At 42.0% G+C, this 16,115-nt stretch overlaps 2 protein-coding genes across 3 annotated transcripts in view; both read right to left on the bottom strand.

Annotated features, from left to right (window-relative positions):
• Window positions 1-16,115, bottom strand: part of LOC142501124 (uncharacterized) — a 102,273-nt gene that overhangs the window by 26,765 nt on the left and 59,393 nt on the right. The window lies entirely within an intron of this gene.
• Window positions 10,119-16,115, bottom strand: part of LOC142501123 (uncharacterized) — a 34,327-nt gene continuing 28,330 nt past the window's right edge. The window contains exons 1-4 of one of the 2 annotated variants that reach the window (XM_075610510.1): window positions 13,016-13,095; window positions 12,083-12,136; window positions 11,083-11,139; window positions 10,119-10,884 (exon numbers count right to left, since the gene is read on the bottom strand). In XM_075610510.1, coding sequence (XP_075466625.1) covers window positions 10,274-10,884; window positions 11,083-11,139; window positions 12,083-12,136; window positions 13,016-13,055 — 762 coding nt within the window. In that variant the 5' untranslated portion in view covers window positions 13,056-13,095 and the 3' untranslated portion in view covers window positions 10,119-10,273. The other variant, XM_075610509.1, reaches the window with a different exon arrangement.

The following is a 16,115-nucleotide window of genomic DNA, read 5'->3' as shown; positions in this document are numbered from 1 at the left end:
TATTATTAGCCACGTTTCAGGTAGGAGGAATTCATTCAGATGTTTCATTAGGATTTAGTCTCTGTACTTTGCTTTCAGAATGTATTCCTGCTTGAGATAGTTGAGATGTATCTATTGCATTTTCAAGGACTTGTCTCCTGCTACACTTAATTTTCATTTTTTTTTATTGGTTAAAAAATGTTATATATTGTGCCTTTAATATTAAATATCTTCCTTCTTTGTCGTTTTTCTTTTATACCAGGAAGAATCGTGTCACCTGTTCTTTATTTCTAACTTTAAACAATGGAAATATATCGACTGAATTGTTCTTTGGCAATTCTGTTCTACAACAGAGTCAGATGATAAACATGAATGACACTGAAACAAAGACAAAAGAAGCCCAAAGGCTCTCGTAGCATTAAACCCTATAATATAAATTCCGAAAAACACTAATTATTGGACAGGTTTTTTTTATATTTGATCAGTTCTGCTTTCAGGCCCAAGTTTGTGCATTTTACTGCTACTCTCTGTGTTATGTTTTAGCTATTGACCTCACATTTATCCCTGATTGATCATTACCCTTAGGGTTGGTGGTTTTTGCATTTTTCCTCTTTTTCCATGATATACTGTATGAGACTCATACGTCTTGTTTCAGTGGATCTGTATGTGTTGGGGTGAAGTTTGTGTTTGGAAGTTTTAGGGGTTGGAAGTGACCCCAAGAGATCCCAGAAAGGGTGACAGGGAACTACGACTTCTCCAAAGGGAGACATTTTGGATATATGCGCTTCAGAGTAAAAGCCATCAGGACTGAATGAATTGATAGAGTTGACACCGTTCCTGAAGTTATTCAATTGGCCCCAAATTGTGAGACTAATTGAAGTATGATATCATGATGGTCCATACACCCTTCACCTTCCTGGTATCTCCTATTCCTCTTTTCCCTGTTCTCCCCCCCTCCTTCTCCCCTGCCGCTTTCTGATGATGTGGAGACTCTATGTGATATATTGGATTTTTGGATCATATATTTTTTTTATATTCAATATTTCAACATGGATGTATTTCTACCTGTATCTTGTATATATAATATATGGTTGAAATATCAACATATTAAATGCTATATCCATATGGTGAAACGTAGGGATGGTATGTGTTACAGACATGTGGGTGAATTGATTAATGTTAACATGCTTTCTCTTAAATCCTTCACTGCGAAATGAGCAGCAACATGCTGTATTGTTTTGGAAAACATTGCTGTCCGCTCAAGCTATTACTGTTATGAATATACAGTAGACTTTATCTAACTCCAAACAAGACCAAGTTAAAACCACTTTTCTTGTTAGTGCTTACAGTATTATATTTTACTTGAGTTCGATGTGAATTTGGAATCCTCATGTAGAAATGTTATGTCTGGCAAATGCATTTTCATTCCTACAACTCACATGAAAACATGTAATGACTTGGTCTGAAAAGATTTATATGTTCATCAGGTCACTATATAACAGAGAGCCCTCTGTTGTAATCTTGTGGTAACGTAGCATTCACTGCAGTGCTACTGGTTCTACTGTACCTTTCCTTTAAATCAGTGGAAATACATTTGAAAAAATCTACAGCACAAATCATACAACAATTGGTTTAATAAATGTATTTTAATATGTGTAATCATACACATTAAAGGGGTTTGAATTCGCAGATCTCTTCAGAAGAAATGTAAAGAGAGTTAACAGAATCTTTAATCTTTTCGTTCAACACACTTGAGATGGATTCAGAGGGATTATTTCTTGACTCCACCTCCACCTCCGTGACCTCCACCACCACCTCCGTGACCTCCACTGCTTTGACAGCCATGACCTCCACTGCTTTGACCTCCACCTCCACCTCCATGACCTCCACCTCCACCTCCGTGACCTCCACTGCTTTGACCTCCGTGACCTCCACCTCCGTGACCTCCACTGCTTTGACCTCCACCTCCGTCACCTCCTCCTCCACCTCCGTGACCTCCACCTTCGTGACCTCCACTGCTTTGACACCCATGGCCTCCACTGCTTTGACCTCCGTGACCTCCACCTCCACCTCCATGACCTCCACCTCCTCCTCCGTCACCGCCACTGCTTTGACCTCCATGACCTCCACCTCCGTCACCTCCACCTCCGTGACCTCCACCTCCATGACCTCCACTGCTTTGACAGCCATGACCTCCACTGCTTTGTCCTCCGTGACCACCTCCACCTCCGTGACCTCCACCTCCACCTTTGTCACCACCACCTCCACCTCCGTGACCTCCACCTCCGTGACCTCCACTGCTTTGACCTCCGTGGCCTCCACCGCTGCTACCCCCATGACCTTGATGGCAAGGTTCTGATGAGAAATAGAAGAACAATTTGAAGGAATGGCTGAGATACATTGATAAAATCGAAATGAAGGAAATGTCAGTAAAAAACACCATATGGTACAAAGACAGCTTATTTAAAAAAAGAAATCTTCCACATTGTGGGACTTTGATTACTTATACACTAAAATGAGTGAAACAGAAGAGCACAGAAAACATTCACCTCTAATTTACTGGAAATGTTGGGGATCCAAGAGGATTCTGCAGGTGACGCTACATTTCTGACAGGTCTCACTGATTCAAAGTCAGTCCCATTTGATTTCAGTCTCACTGATTTTTAGTATCATGGGTCCCATAAACTTCCATGGCGTCTCACTGAAGTAAATCAGCATTTTTCCAATAAAATGCCATTCTAATTCTTACCCCCCCCCAAATCTTACTAATTCCTGTCTACTGTGTTGACATCAATTTAGCATATTTTCCTTGTATCTCCTTTGTAACAGTATGATAATAATCCAGGCCAATCTTTCTACAGATCTTACAGATCTCATAAAGCAAAGTGGCAAATAGTCCAGCAAATGGGCATCAAAATCAGGACTGTGTCATGGTCAGACTACTGACCTGGAGATAGTTAGCAGGTATGATGGCAATCATTAACAGAGGATTAATAATGACATCACTAATAATACTATTTCAGGACTAAAGAACTGTGCTTCCTAATCAATTTTATCCATAACAAGCATCATCATGGTCTCTACAGTCATTTTTTCCTATCCATTTTATGCTCCAGTTTTAAATGACTGTTGTTCCCCCTACAGTAATAAGTGTATTAATGCATTGTTGTATCATTTATTGGGAGTACTGGAAAGAGAAACACAAACAGTGTGACTGTGCATATTGCTGCACAATGAGTTACAAGTCCTCCCGTAAACAACAGGATTAAGATCTGATTGACCATACAGATTTTCCTACCTGGGCATTTTGGGGCAGGGCATGCGTCCTTGCATGATTTAGCTGGTGCACATGCTGAAATAAGAGAGAATGAATATCACTGAGACAGATAAGTGCAAATCCTGTATGGTTTTTATGGATCTCGGAAATACAACATGAATGTGTGATAGCTAATGGCCAATCATGCAAAAGCTTTGAAACCCTAAAGTAGATGAATTGGGTTCAACAAGTGCATTTTTTGCCAATAGGTAAACAATAGAAAAGGTCACGCATCAATGTATTAGGGTGACTGCACATCAGTGAGGGAGTTGAGGAGAGTAAAAGAAGAAGCTACTTTTCACAATTCAGTGTTTTTTCCCCTCATGTTTTTCCTTTTTCCTTACTTCCAATCACCCTGCAGGGCTGAGTTGCATTAACATTTCAGTATTTTAAAAATCTGCTTCAAATGTAGGCACAATGCCTTGGTTTACATGTTTCATATATGTGATGCAAACAAAAAATGTATCTTTTTTTTATTGTTCACAAGACACATATAGTTCTATACATTTCCCTTGGATTCTCTTTAAATAATTGTTTTTAATTTATTCACAATAATCTTGGCTGTTATGATCTTCTGCAGAAACATCAGTTTATCTTATACTTACAGTCTCCATTTCAGGGAAAAAAATCTCTTTATGATGATACATTTGGAACAGATTACTTGACTTTCAAATTGTCTTTAAATATCTCCCTGCTAAATAGAACAGCAACACCATAAAGAACTATGCACAGATTAGAACTATCTGCTCTTATCACATTTGTTTTACAAGAAAACATATCTTTTTGAACAACTACTGTATATACAGCTAAGAACATCTTTGTCATTCAGTCCAGCCTTTTGCATGTACCATAGATGCACCAACTAGAAAATTCCATGTTACCCTATTCGCTACCATAAAGAACTACTTACGGTCAGAATCTTTGCATCCACCACCCTTTGTTCCAGGCATGATTGTTCTTCTAGTTATAATCTGCTGTAGGGATGGAGATCTAGGATGGTACAGGTCTACCAGCAATGCCTGATGGTGCTGCTTTTATACACAAAGTGAAGCCATTCAATTATTGACAAGTGCTTTCAGGAACCAATGGGACCCTGTCCAAAAATCTATAATTAAGTATTTAGGATTCAAAGCATTTTTGTTAAATTGTTTGCTTTAATCAAGGGTAGGGTGTTTCTCAATTTTGTATATTTTCTTTTACTCCAAAATGCTAGTGTGATTGTCGTGTGTTTCTTTGCTAGTCACAGTTGTGATTAATTACCAGAATAATATTAGCATAATTGGCAGGGTGGGATACTTTGAAGAAGTTCCTATACATGAGCTTTAAAGATAGCATAACTCCCTTCTTCAGGTTTAACAACTGGAATTGCTTTGCAATACACTGCCTGGCCACCAAGGGGTTAACTGGTCTTCTGAACTCAGGCACCTTAAAAGTAGATCTTAAAAAAAAAAAATTATAAAAAAATATATATATATGTATTAATATATATATAACATGGGACAACTATTACACACATATATATATATATGTGTGTGTGTCAGAGAGAGAGTGTGTGTCTGAGAGAGAGAGAAAGAGAGAGAGAGAGTGTGTCTGAGAGAGAGAGAGAGAGTGTGTGTCTGAGAGAGAGAGAGTGTGTGTGTCTGAGGGAGAGAGCGAGAGAGAGTGTGTGTGTGTCTGAGAGAGAGAGTGTGTGTCTGAAAGAGAGACAGAGAAAGTGTGTGTGTGTCTGAGAGAGAGAGAGATTGTGTGTCTGAGAGAGAGAGATTGTGTGTCTGAGAGAGAGAGAGTGTGTGTCTAAGAGAGAGTGTGTGTCAGAGAGAGAGAGAGTGTGTGTGTCTGAGAGAGTGAGAGAGTGTGTGTCTGAGTGAGAGAGTGTGTGTCTGAGAGAGTGAGAGAGTTTGTGTCTGAGAGTGAGTGTGTGTCTGAGAGAGTGAGAGTGTGTGCCTGAGAGAGACACCAACTGCGCACTGCAACTGTTAGGTATGTATATACAACTTTATTTTTACTTTGGGCGCCGCGGAAAAATCCTGATCGCCTTGGGGAGCCTTAAAAAAATCCTGATCGCCTTGGGGAGCCTTAAAAAAATACTGATCGCCTTGGGGAGCCTTGAACTGAAAAAGTTTGGGAACCACTGGGTTAACCCATCCGGCACCAATACCAACCCTTCATCCATTCATTTGTATAGTGTGTTGTGTATATATATACATATATATGGGTTAACCCCTTATTACGTTGGCGGGACCACCCGAGGGCCCCCAGACACCTGTGGAAACAAGCCGAGGACCCTCAGACACCTGTGGGGCTGACCTGGGGCCAACCAGACACCCGCGGGCCTACCCATGGAGACCCCATTTGAGGCCCACGGTGACCAGCGGAGACCACCTGGAGGACCACGGCGCCTGCTGGGGACAACCCGTAGGCCTCCAGACCCTGTGTGAAACCCTTTGCTGGGCCACTGTGGGGCTTGCGGACACCCGGCAGGCCCACCGGGGACTCCCGTGGACCTGGGGTATTAACCCTGTATGTAAAAGAATAAACCATGTATTTATGGGGGGCACAGGGGGTGGGTTATATATTGTTTATTAAATATAGTTATGATTATTGTGGCTAGCGGGGGTGGGGGAATGGGGTATTGTCCCAAAGCCAGGTTTGGTAGGCCTCCCGGTGGGTAGTGGTTCAGGGTTGTTAGGCCTCACGGGTTGGGGGTAGTGGGGGAGGGTGTCTAGGCCTCCCGAATGGTGGGTGAGTTTGGGTTAACCCCTTAATGACTATAGCGGTGAATGGCCGCTATGGTGATAAAGGGGTTAGGGGACATTACATTGGCTTCTTTTATTCTTGTTTATTTTTTGCAGCATCGGAGGGGGGCATGGACGGGAATGAAGATGAAGATGGCCTTCATCATGGCAGCCGGACATGGGTGAGTGCAATATGTATTTATTGTATTTATTGTGCTTAATGTATTTTAAATGGGCAAATGCACTATTATCCATATGTGGATAATAGTAAATTTGCCCATTACTATACTGTATGTGTTAGGGGTGTGTATTTATTTATAAGTATATGTGTTTTTTAATTATTTTGCAGGGTAAAAAGATTGCGCTCCCCTGGTCTATATCATTGATTGCCCCTGTAAACTGTATTATATCGGCAAACCATTCAACCTTAAATGTCAGAATTGGAGAACACATTAATGGAATTAAAAATGCCAAACACCTTTCAGATAATTGCAAAAAGATTCATAATCTAGCTCAGCATTTCTTGTATCACCATGATAGTAAACTCTAAGTCTACATTTTAGGGGGTTGGAAGTGACCCCAAGAGATCCCAGAAAGGGTTACAGGGAATTATGACTTCTCCAAAGGGAGCCATTTTGGATATGTGCTTCAGTGTAAAACACCATCACGACTGAATGAATTGATAGAGTTGACACCGTTCCTGGAGTTATCCAATTGGCCCCAAATTGTGAGACTAATTGAAGTATGATATCACGATGGTCCATACATCCTTCACCCCCCTGGTATTTCCTATTCCCCTTTTCCCTGTTCTTTCCCCTTCCTTTTTCCCCACCCTCTTTCTGATTATGAGGGTACTCTATGTGATATATTGGATTTTTGGATCATATATTGTTTTTATATTGAATATTTGAACATGGATGTATTTCTACCTGTACCTTGTATATATAATATATGGTTGAAATACCAACATATTAAATGCTATATCCATATGATGAAATGTTGAGGGACTATTAGTTCCCGGACCATTCAAGATCATGAATTTCTAGTCCCTGATTCTCTGGTTATGTTTGTTTTGAGATTTATTTGCATTAACTCAGCTCGGTTATATAATCTAAATTTACTATATGATTCCCTATATAGTCCATTAAGTTTTGATAATGATCTATCCATTTTCCATCTATATATCGTGACTGATTTGTTCGCAAATTATTCTATAACTCTATATCTACATCACATGAAATCACTGACTAAGTACATTAATTACATTTTTCCAACCTAATGAATTGTTTAATGTTAGGGTTTCATTTGGTCTATTGCAGGGTACATGCAACCACACGCGGGTTTTCTTGATAAGGCTTATTTATTGAGCCTTAAAATAAGTACAGCACACAAAAAAAACATCTTCTTGTCAGCATATAAAAACAAAATAGCTTCTCTTCAGCATAGAAAAACAAGACAGCTTCTTTTTAGCATGCAGGACACAGACAGTTCATCAAACATGTACTTTGAAAACAGACCTTGTAGCAGTAATCTTACTTCAGCATTTTACTCCTGTCTCCTGACCAGCTAGCTCCCATGTGTGTCTATACTGGTGTTTTTAAAGCCCCTTGATGAGGCAGCTGGGGTCACACTAATTAAGCAGCCCTCTCACCTGAAACTTAAACTCGTCACTGCTGCACAGCAAACCTAAACATAGGTTTGCCAGGTATATGGCTGGTGATGTTTATTCACCCTGTCACAATTGCCATGTGTTGATTTAGTGACGGATATATTGTATGTTTTAAGGTTATCTTAATGATGAATTTTAGAACATCATAGAACACTAATGCCCATAGGTCCTTAGTCTTCATGTTATATGTGTTTTAATTATAATAGTGGTTCAAGGCTAATAATTGAGTCATATACAATTTAAAAATTACACGTTTATGATAATGGTATGTAATTTATATAAAAACTATACTGTATCTAGTTCAACAATTAATTATACCATCTAAGATACATTATACTGTACATAATTCCATGGTGGTTATAAATAGATTGTAAATGATTTAACTGGTTAAGGAATTGTGCTATATCCAACTGATCAAGAAGATATTTTTAGAGTTACTATATATATTTTGATAAATATATAGGTTATTTTGTCTGTTTACATTTTTGTTCTGTATTTGTATGCATGTTTTAGTCATTTTTAATATTTTTTTGTTTGTAATTGGAAGGTTACAGTATTTTCCCGATTGGTTTAGGCTCTAAAAGAGGGATTATTTGAGTATAAATACACCAGTCCCTAGAGTTAGACACCCCCCCTGATGAAGCGTCAAATTACGCAAAATGTGTTTCGATACTGAAGTCATCACGTACTTCGGACATCCGACGCCATCCACAACTCACGAGGACGCCATGACCGACCCTCAAGCTGCATCTGGTTACCATCTGGGTCCTGGTATGGGGGGAGGATTTTAATGTTATATTGCTATTTATGTTTTACAATTGTTTATTTTTTATATAAAGTATTAATATATTTGACTGATTATATACATCTATGCCTTTCTTTTTATGTTTTGTTGTATTATTAGCCACGTTTCAGGTAGGAGGAATTCATTCAGATGTTTCATTAGGATTTAGTCTCTGTACTTTGCTTTCAGAATGTATTCCTGCTTGAGATAGTTGAGATGTATCTATTGCATTTTCAAGGACTTGTCTCCTGCTACACTTAATTTTCATTTTTTTTTATTGGTTAAAAAATGTTATATATTGTGCCTTTAATATTAAATATCTTCCTTCTTTGTCGTTTTTCTTTTATACCAGGAAGAATCGTGTCACCTGTGCTTTATTTCTAACTTTAAACAATGGAAATATATCGACTGAATTGTTCTTTGGCAATTCTGTTCTACAACAGAGTCAGATGATGAACATGAATGACACTGAAACAAAGACAAAAGAAGCCCAAAGGCTCTCGTAGCATTAAACCCTTTAATATAAATTCCGAAAAACACTAATTATTGGACAGGTTTTTTTTATATTTGATCAGTTCTGCTTTCAGGCCCAAGTTTGTGCATTTTACTGCTACTCTCTGTGTTATGTTTTAGCTATTGACCTCACATTTATCCCTGATTGATCATTACCTTTAGGGTTGGTGGTTTTTGCATTTTTCCTCTTTTTCCATGATATACTGTATGAGACTCATACGTCTTGTTTCAGTGGATCTGTATGTGTTGGGGTGAAGTTTGTGTTTGGAAGTTTTAGGGGTTGGAAGTGACCCCAAGAGATCCCAGAAAGGGTGACAGCCATTGTGGATATATGCGCTTCGGTGTAAAACACCATCACGACTGAATGAATTGATAGAGTTGACACCGTTCCTGAAGTTATTCAATTGGCCCCAAATTGTTCCCTTCACGTTCCTGGTATCTCCTATTCCCCTTTTCCCTGTTCTCCCCCCTTCCTTCTCCCCTGCCTCTTTCTGATGATGTGGAGACTCTATGTGATATATTGGATTTTTGGATCATATATTTTTTTTAGATTCAATATTTCAACATAGATGTATTTCTACCTGTATCTTGTATATATAATATATGGTTGAAATATCAACATATTAAATGCTATATCCATATGATGAAACGTAGGGATGTTATGTGTTACAGACATGTGGGTGAATTGATTAATGTTAACATGCTTTCTCTTAAATCCTTCACTGCCAAATCAGCAGTAACATGCTGTATTGTTTTGCAAAACATTGCTGTCCGCTCAAGCTCTTAATGTTATGAATATAGACTTTATCTAACTCCAAACAAGACCAAGTTAAAACCACTTTTCTTGTTAGTGCTTATTATATTTTACTTGAGTTCAATGTGAATTTGGAATCCTCATGTAGAAATTTTATGTCTGGCAAATGCATTTTCATTCCTACAACTCACATGAAAACATTTAATGACTTGGTCTGAAAAGATTTATATGTTCATCATGTCTCTATATAACAGAGAGCCCTCTGTTGTAATCTTGTGGTAACGAAGCATTCACTGCAGTGCTACTGGCTCTACTGTAACTTTCCTTTAAATCAGTGGAAATACATTTGAAAAAATCTACAGCACAAATCATACAACAATTGGTTTAATAAATGTATTTTAATATGTGTAATCATACACATTAAAGGGGTTTGAATTCGCTGATCTCTTCAGAAGAAATGTAAAGAGAGTTAACAGAATGTTTAATGTTTTCGTTCAACACACTTGAGATGGATTCAGAGGGATTATTTCTTGACTCCACCTCCACCTCCGTGACCTCCACCTCCACCTCCACCTCCGTGACCTCCACCACCACCTCCATGACCTCCACTGCTTTGACAGCCATGACCTCCACTGCTTTGACCTCCACCTCCGTGACCTCCACCTCCACCTCCGTGACCTCCACTGCTTTGACCTCCGTGACCTCCACCTCCGTGACCTCCACTGCTTTGACCACCACCTCCGTCACCTCCTCCTCCACCTCCGTGACCTCCACCTTCGTGACCTCCACTGCTTTGACAGCCATGACCTCCACTGCTTTGACCTCCACCTCCACCTCCGTGACCTCCACCTCCACCTCCGTGACCTCCACTGCTTTGACCCCCATGACCTCCACCCCCGTGACCTCCACTGCTTTGACCTCCACCTCCGTCACCTCCTCCTCCACCTCCGTGACCTCCACCTTCGTGACCTCCACTACTTTGACACCCATGGCCTCCACTGTTTTGACCTCCGTGACCTCCACCTCCACCTCCATGACCTCCACCTCCTCCTCCGTCACCGCCACTGCTTTGACCTCCATGGCCTCCACCTCCATGACCTCCACCTCCGTCACCTCCACCTCCGTGACCTCCACCTCCATGACCTCCACTGCTTTGACAGCCATGACCTCCACTGCTTTGTCCTCCGTGACCACCTCCACCTCCGTGACCTCCACCTCCACCTTTGTCACCACCACCTCCACCTCCGTGACTTCCACATCCACCTCCGTGACCTCCACTGCTTTGACCTCCGTGGCCTCCACCTCCATGACCTCCACCTCCGTCACCTCCACTGCTTTGACCTCCGTGGCCTCCACCGCTGCTACCCCCATGACCTTGATGGCAAGGTTCTGATGAGAAATAGAAGTACAATTTGAAGGAATGGCTGAGATACATTGATAAAATCTAAATGAAGGAAATTTCAGTAAAAAAAACCATATGGTACAAAGACAGCTTATTTAAAAAAAGAAATCTTCCACATTGTGGGACTTTGATTAATTATACACTAAAATGAGTGAAACAGAAGAGCACAGAAAACATTTACCTCTAATTTACTGGAAATGTTGGGAAACCAAGAGGATTCTGCAGGTGACGCTACATTTCTGACAAGTCTCACTGATTCAAAGTCAGTCCCATTTGATTTCAGTCTCACTGATTTTTAGTATCATGGGTCCCATAAACTTCCATGGCGTCTCACTGAAGTAAATCAGTATTTTTCCAATAAAATGCCATTCTAATTCTAACCCCCCCTCCCCAAATCTTACTAATTCCTGTCTACGGTGTTGACATCAATTTAGCATATTTTCCATGTATCTCCTTTGTAACAGTATCATAATAATCCAGGCCAATCTTTCTACAGATCTTACTCTGATAAAGCAAAGTGGCAAATAGTCCAGCAAATGGGCATCAAAATCAGGACTGTGTCATGGACCGACTACTGACCTGTAGATAGTTAGCAGGTATAATGGCAATCATTAACAGAGGATTAATAATGACATCACTAATAATACTATTTCAGGACTAAAGAACTGTGCTTCCTAATCAATTTTATCCATAACAAGCATCATCATTGTCTCTACAGTCATTCTTTCCTTTCCATTTTATGCTGCAGTTTTAAATGACTGTTGTTCCCCCTACAGTAATAAGTGTATTGATGCATTGTTGTATCATTTATTGGGAGTACTGGAAAGAGAAACACAAACAGTGTGACTGTGCATATTGCTGCACAATGAGTTACTGGTCCTCCCGTAAACAACAGGATTAAGATCTGATTGACCATGCAGATTTTCCTACCTGGGCATTTTGGGGCAGGGCATGCGTCCTTGCATGATTTAGCTGGTGCACATGCTGAAATGAGAGAGAATGAATATCACTGAGACAGATAAGTGCAAATCCTGTATTGTTTTTATGGACCTCGGAAATACAACATGAATGTGTGATAGCTAATGGCCAATCATACAAAAGCTTTGAAACCCTAAAGTAGATGAATTGGGTTCAACAAGTGCATTTTTTGCCAATAGGTTAACAATAGAAAAGGTCACGCATCCATGTATTAGGGTGACTGCATATCAGTGAGGGAGTTGAGGAGAGTAAAAGAAGAAGCTACTTTTCACAATTCAGTGTTTTTCCCCTCATGTTTTTCCCTTTTCCTTACTTCCAATCACCCTGCAGGGCTGAGTTGCATTAACATTTCAGTATTTTAAAAATCTGCTTCAAATGTAGGCACAATGCCTTGGTTTACATGTTTCATATATGTGATGCAAACAAAAAATGTATCTTTTTTTTTATTGTTCACAAGACACATATAGTTATATACATTTCCCTTGGATTCTCTTTAAATAATTGTTTTTCATTTATTCACAATAATCTTGGCTGTTATGATCTTCTGCAGAAACATCAGTTTATCTTATACTTACAGTCTCCATTTCAGGGGAAAAAATCTCTTTATGATGATACATTTTGAACAGATTACTTGACTTTCAAATTGTCTTTAAATATCTCCCTGCTAAATAGAACAGCAACACCATAAAGAACTATGCACAGATTAGAACTATCTGCTCTTATCACATTTGTTTTATAAGAAAACATATCTGTTTGAACAACTACTGTATATACAGCTAAGAACATCTTTGTCATTCAGTCCAGCCTTTTGCATGTACCATACTGTAGATGCACCAACTAGAAAATTCCATGTTACCCTATTCGCTACCATAAAGAACTACTTACGGTCAGAATCTTTGCATCCACCACCCTTTGTTCCAGGCATGATTGCTCTTCTAGTTATAATCTGCTGTAGGGATGGAGATCTAAGATGGTACAGGTCTACCAGCAATGCCTGATGGTGCTGCTTTTATAAACAAAGTGAAGCCATTCAATTATTGACAAGTGCTTTCAGGAACCAATGGGACCCTGTCCAAACATCTATAATTAAGTATTTAGGATTCAAAGCATTTTTGTTAAATTGTTTGCTTTAATCAAGGGTAGGGTGTTTCTCAATTTTGTATATTTTCTTTTACTCCAAAATGCTAGTGTGATTGTCGTGTGTTTCTTTGCTAGTCACAGTTGTGATTAATTTCCAGAATAATATTAGCATAATTGGCAGGGTGGGATACTTTGAAGAAGTTCCTATACATGAGCTTTAAAGATAGCATAACTCCCTTCTTCAGGTTTAACAACTGGAATTGCTTTGCAATACACTGCCTGGCCACCAAGGGGTTAACTGGTCTTCTGAACTCAGGCACCTTAAAAGTACAGATCTTAAAAAAAATTTTTTATATATATATATGTAACGGTGTTTCTGGCCCGGTCTGACCCACCCAATCTCACATTGGCCCCTGTGGTCTAACCGGACCCCATTACAGTGTGGATATGTCATATGGTGCACCTGCTGGCTACAGGACTCCTGAGTCTCCCGCATGATGGTGTGTGGGGAGAACCCGTCAGACAGGCAGCTGAGGTAGTGGGCTGAGTCTCACCTAGTTCCAGTGCAGCGCCTCCACCTCACCAGGGTCCCTGCGTCCGCATGGGGATGATCCTGGCGAGGAACTCCTCCGTGGTGCTCCTCTCTGTACACTCATCCCAGATAGATACACGAGAGGGTTTCTGGCTGAACTCATCTTTATTGACACGGCAGGGCAACTGCCCTCCACAAGGAGTATCTTCAGCCGCTCATCTCGCCAGTGCTCCCTTTAGTTAGGTATGTCACCCAGATCAGGGATTCACTATTCCCGCAGGAATCACTGTCCTGTGTCAGGTCCCTGGACACAGCCTCCCATGGAGTTACTACAACATAACTGACACTCTGATAGAACTTTAACTCCTTCCTCAGCTCTGACAAGAGCTTTCCAGCAACACTCAGCAACCAACTACTTTGCAACTAACTCTAGAACACAGTGCTGTGCCTTATGTAAGCTTCTGAGGCTGACACATCTCTGACATCACTAACCATGGAGTCAGAGCATGTGACCAGTCCCAGCCATACACAGAGCACCCCACCAGGGTGTGAGGGGAAACCTCCATAATTACTGCTGGCATGCCCACACTTACCAGGCCTTACTGCCAACAGGAGAGATGACTGTAGGCATTTTACATGACCGCTACATTCTCCCCCTGGTGAATCCCATCGACCTCGCTGGGACCTAAATTTGTATACCTCTTTCCAGGAAGCACTGTAACGGAAAACATAATTAACATCACACAAATTTCCTCATAATACAGTACATATGAATACAGTCATCCGCCAAGCCCGCCCCGACCAGCAGCCACGAACCCGCGTAATGTCTCAGTACCCCCTTAATAATAGTGATCTGGGTCAGGTTTCCTCACTTCCCGGTTACCCATATCCAGGACCGTAACATAATAATGCCTAGGTGATCCTCTCTCTGGCACATAGGTCACCCTATGTTTGTGAACATTTCTCCCTATGCTCCACACTCGCATCAGGGTGTCTATTCTTTCTTCCGCCTTTTTACCTACTATGTCGCTCCCCCTATTGGTTAAGTACAGCTCTATAGTTTCTTGGAGCCACATTTCCCTATTGTCCTCAATTTCATCCATCAGGGGCTCCGGAACATAGGGATACTCCAACCCATGGGATTTTTTATATTTGACTATTATAGCCCTCTCCGCCCTACTGACCCTGGTCAGATCCGCATTACCTGCCCTCCCAGGTAACACCCATGATAGGGGCTCATCAGAATCTACTGGATCTGACAGTGTGTCGGGACCCATGGGCGCTATGTCTCTACACTCCAGCTGGAACCACCTCTTCTGTAGTTCCCTGTCCCTCTGCTCGGGTGTAAACTCTCCCTCTTTCCACCAGAAATCTACCACGTCCTCCCGCCGGATGAGGAACCGAGTACGGTCCATCCATGCGGAGTACCCCTCAAATAGTGGAGCCCACCACCGGGTCTCCTTAAAGGGATTAGGCCCTGGTTCCCGGTCGTCATCAAACGAAAACACCCCTGACGACCTTGTGGATCGCGAGCTGAACCACCTCGAAGACCCCGGAGCCTTTACTGCCGGTTGGGGTGCTGTATCCGCCACCCTCAATTCTCCCCCTCCCCGTGAATCACTCTCCGTAGCTCCACTGAGCTGCCTCTCCCCAGTCCGTTTTTCCTCCCCCCCCAAAGGTATGTCCACAAGTTCCAAGCTGGGCGGTGAACCCGGTGACCGTGTGATAGGGGTAGGGGCATTAACTAGGGCATGGGGTTGGGTATAGGGGCATGGAACAGGACCCCACGGGGTTACGACCCGCTCCTGGCTGTCCGTAGACAGGTCCAAGGATGATGTCTCACCCTCCTCAGTCCTGAGATCGTCTCTCCGATTTCTGGGCAATACGAGCGGTCGGGGACCTTCCCCCAATCGCCGAAGCGTCGCTGCTTCCCCTTCCTGGGTTCCGCCGTCGCCACCGGAAGTGACGTCCTCCCCGGAACCGGAAGCGTCGCCATCTCGCGTTGGACCCCCATGCGGGATCTCTTCTTCCACGACGACATCCGGTTGCTCCGCCATCGCCACCGGAAGTGATGCCGTTCCTCCACGTGCGCGTTGGGCCTGCGCGGCCCTTCCAGCGCTTCGCCGTCTGTTGTGACCAGGTAAGAGATAGGGCTTTTTGGCTTACCCATCCGCAGGGGTGTAGGCGTCTTTCTCCCATCTCCGCCAGGTCCTGGGATGGCGGGACTCCGTCGGTCGGATCGCCGATCTGCGGGGGACGTCCGGTCACTCACCCCACGGGGCGTCGTTCTTCCCGTCTGTCTTTTCCGCTCCGTTTTTGCTACCGCCAGCTCACGAAGGTCCTCATCAGAGTAGTCCCCTCGCCCCGACCTAG

This window comes from Ascaphus truei, chromosome 8 (genome assembly GCF_040206685.1).
Source record: "Ascaphus truei isolate aAscTru1 chromosome 8, aAscTru1.hap1, whole genome shotgun sequence".
Taxonomy (NCBI): domain Eukaryota; kingdom Metazoa; phylum Chordata; class Amphibia; order Anura; family Ascaphidae; genus Ascaphus; species Ascaphus truei.
Note: the sequence above shows the minus strand (reverse complement) of the source record. Positions and strands in the feature narration are given on the sequence as shown.